Genomic DNA, 2,519 nt, shown 5'->3' with positions numbered 1-2,519 from the left:
ATCTGGGAAGGTTTCCTGAAGGAAGTAACATCTAAGGACAATTATAAGTTAGTATGATGATGTAGGAAGAGGGGACGATGGGGTAAGATTTCCAAACAGAGGGAACAGCACACACAGGTGCAGACCCAATGGTAAGAAAGAACATAGCACAAATAATTCAGTGTGGCTGGAGACAGAGTGTAAGCTGATGGAGAGGGGGCTCAAGATGAAGCCAGCCAAGGAAAGAACAGATTAAGGACTTTAGAAACCATGTTAAGGGATTGGACTTTATTTTTTTGGCAGTAGGAAACACTAAACAATCATATGCAGGTGACTTGCATGAATAGCATCATGTGAAGAATAGACTGGAGAGGACCAAGATTGAAGACCAGGAGACCAGTTAAGAAGTCTAAATGAGAAAATGTATACAAGATACCTGGCATGTGGAAGGTGTTCAATGAGGTCTCCCTTTCCTTCCTTTTCTGTCTTCTTGTCCTTCCTTTCCCCTCATCAGGTCGTCCAGTCCTTCCTTCCTTCTTTCCTTCCTCCCCACCATCCCCACCTCCTGCCAACCTTGTCCTCCTGGTTCTCCTCTCCCTCCTTTAAACATGGTTGATTTTGCCGCCTGGGTACATGTGGCAATGTCTGGAGAAATTTTTAGTTGTCACACTGGGGAAAAGGGTGGTACTGGCATCTAGTGGCTGAAGGACAGGGATGCTGCTAAACATCCTAAACAATACACAGGACTGTGTGTGCGTGCACAGACGCACAGACACACAGACACACAGACACACACACACACACACAGAATTATCCATCCCCACATGTCAATAGCACTGAGGCTGAAAAAACCTAGATTAGAGCCTTCCTGTCCCTAAATGCAGTTACCTGAATATACTAAATCAGAGCAAGTTTGATGGAGTCTTGCACCTCATTCTAATCTAACACCTGACACATCTAAGACAGTTACTGAACAAGGTGGCTAAATTGATCAGTTTACTAATTCAATTAGCTACACTTTCAAGACGTTAGCATTTTTCTGATCTTGCAACATGCTCTTGTGGGTCATTTGCCGTAGGGGCCTTAGATCCCTACGGATGAACTATATAGTTTCAGAGAAACTGCCGCATAGCTTATATCAAGTACTATGAACCCAGAAGAAAGTTCTGTCACTAAAGATCAAAATGCAGCATTGAAGGAGAAGCATAGGTCAGAAAGGTGAACATGAAGAAGATCTCTTCAGGCTTAAAATGGACCTCAGGACATGGCTCAGGGGAGAGGAGAATGGTGCACAAACCAGGACGTGACTGAACTCTTAGCTGAGGAAGAGAGTTGTGTCCCAAAACAAGCTATCCAAAATAAGGTCTGCGGGCCCCAACCTCGATATTTGCTTTCTTCCCATGTTTCCAACTCCCGCCCCCCGGGCCTTCCCAGAATTTCCAGCCGGGAGGGTCCCCGCCAACAAACACACAACACCACTTGCCACCGCTAGCGACACACCTGGCACACATTCCCAATTGTCCGCCTCGCCCCTTAGTGGCTTTAGTGATCCGTTCGCTCTCCAGGGCTACGGCTCCCTCTCACACGACAAACAAAGCTGCGTTGCCACGGTTACCACTCCCACCCCCACCAATTCCTGTCCCCAGCGCCAGTCCGTCTCCGGCCTCAGTTTTCCCCCGCCCAGGCCTCCCTCACTTACCAAGTCTCCGCCCCCCATGGTGGTGGAGACGTTTCCTCACTCCGCGGACCTGGAAGATTCAGGTAGGGTCGAGAGGAAACGTAGAGAAATAGGTCAGGTGCGACCTCCCCAGATCTGCTCTCGGTGACCACCGGCTGCCACTTTCACGGCCCGATCTGGATCCCACTTCCGGGAGAACGTCCTATTACCGCGACAGCGTCGCGAGGAGATGACGTTTAGTACTCTCCGGTGCGCTGCGTGGCAGTTGCGTCACTTTAGTTTTGCAATTTGAGACTCTCCTGGCTCGGTATCCGTGGTCTCGTTTTGGACTCCTGGGGTTGGCACCGCATCTGCTATCCCAAAAGGTGTGTTAAAACGCCGCGACTCTGGTGGGTTACAGCTGACAGTAGGCCTAGCCCCAAGGTTCTGTTGCCATAGCAGCGCCCCACGGCGTCCCTCTCGGGGCTCCACTAGGGGTCTCTCCTAGCGTTAGCCAGCCTTGGCCTCTGGCCCCTGCAGATACCCGCCACACCTCGATGCAAGAACCTTTACTCCTCGATTTACCTCGATGCAAGACCCTTTACTCCAGGACTACTTTACGGAGATAAGTAAAATCCAACTAACTGAAATTCCATCGGCTACCTTGCGCCAAACCTTTAGAATCTGCCAGCGTCCCCATTTCCTCTCCTTCGTTTGCGATGGAAGAGGTGTACCTTCTAAGGCCCGGCGGTTCACCTGCTGTGGCTCGCTCTGGATTCTAATCCCCTCATCTGGTGTTACTCGATTCCTTCTTCTCTCCTGTATCTCTCTCTTGTCTTGACTCTTTGTCATCAGCATTGTAGGTACGCTCAGCTGATCCTTA

General features: G+C 49.9%; 1 protein-coding gene and 1 long non-coding RNA gene across 2 annotated transcripts in view; one reads left to right on the top strand and one right to left on the bottom strand.

Moving 5' to 3' along the window:
- Positions 1-1,839, bottom strand: part of CWC25 (CWC25 spliceosome associated protein homolog) — a 19,313-nt gene extending 17,474 nt beyond the window's left edge. The window contains exon 1 of the mRNA XM_006924723.3: positions 1,679-1,839. Within this exon, the coding sequence (XP_006924785.1) occupies positions 1,679-1,696 (18 nt within the window). The 5' untranslated portion in view covers positions 1,697-1,839. The remainder of the gene's footprint in view (positions 1-1,678) is intronic.
- Positions 1,840-1,918: 79 nt separating this feature from the next.
- Positions 1,919-2,519, top strand: part of LOC112473178 — a 5,020-nt gene continuing 4,419 nt past the window's right edge. Inside the window, exon 1 of the long non-coding RNA XR_003043943.1 lies at positions 1,919-2,022. This is a non-coding gene — a long non-coding RNA (uncharacterized LOC112473178). The remainder of the gene's footprint in view (positions 2,023-2,519) is intronic.

This window comes from Pteropus alecto, unplaced genomic scaffold (genome assembly GCF_000325575.1).
Source record: "Pteropus alecto unplaced genomic scaffold, ASM32557v1 scaffold98, whole genome shotgun sequence".
NCBI lineage: Eukaryota > Metazoa > Chordata > Mammalia > Chiroptera > Pteropodidae > Pteropus > Pteropus alecto.
This window is presented reverse-complemented; position numbering and strand designations above follow the sequence as displayed.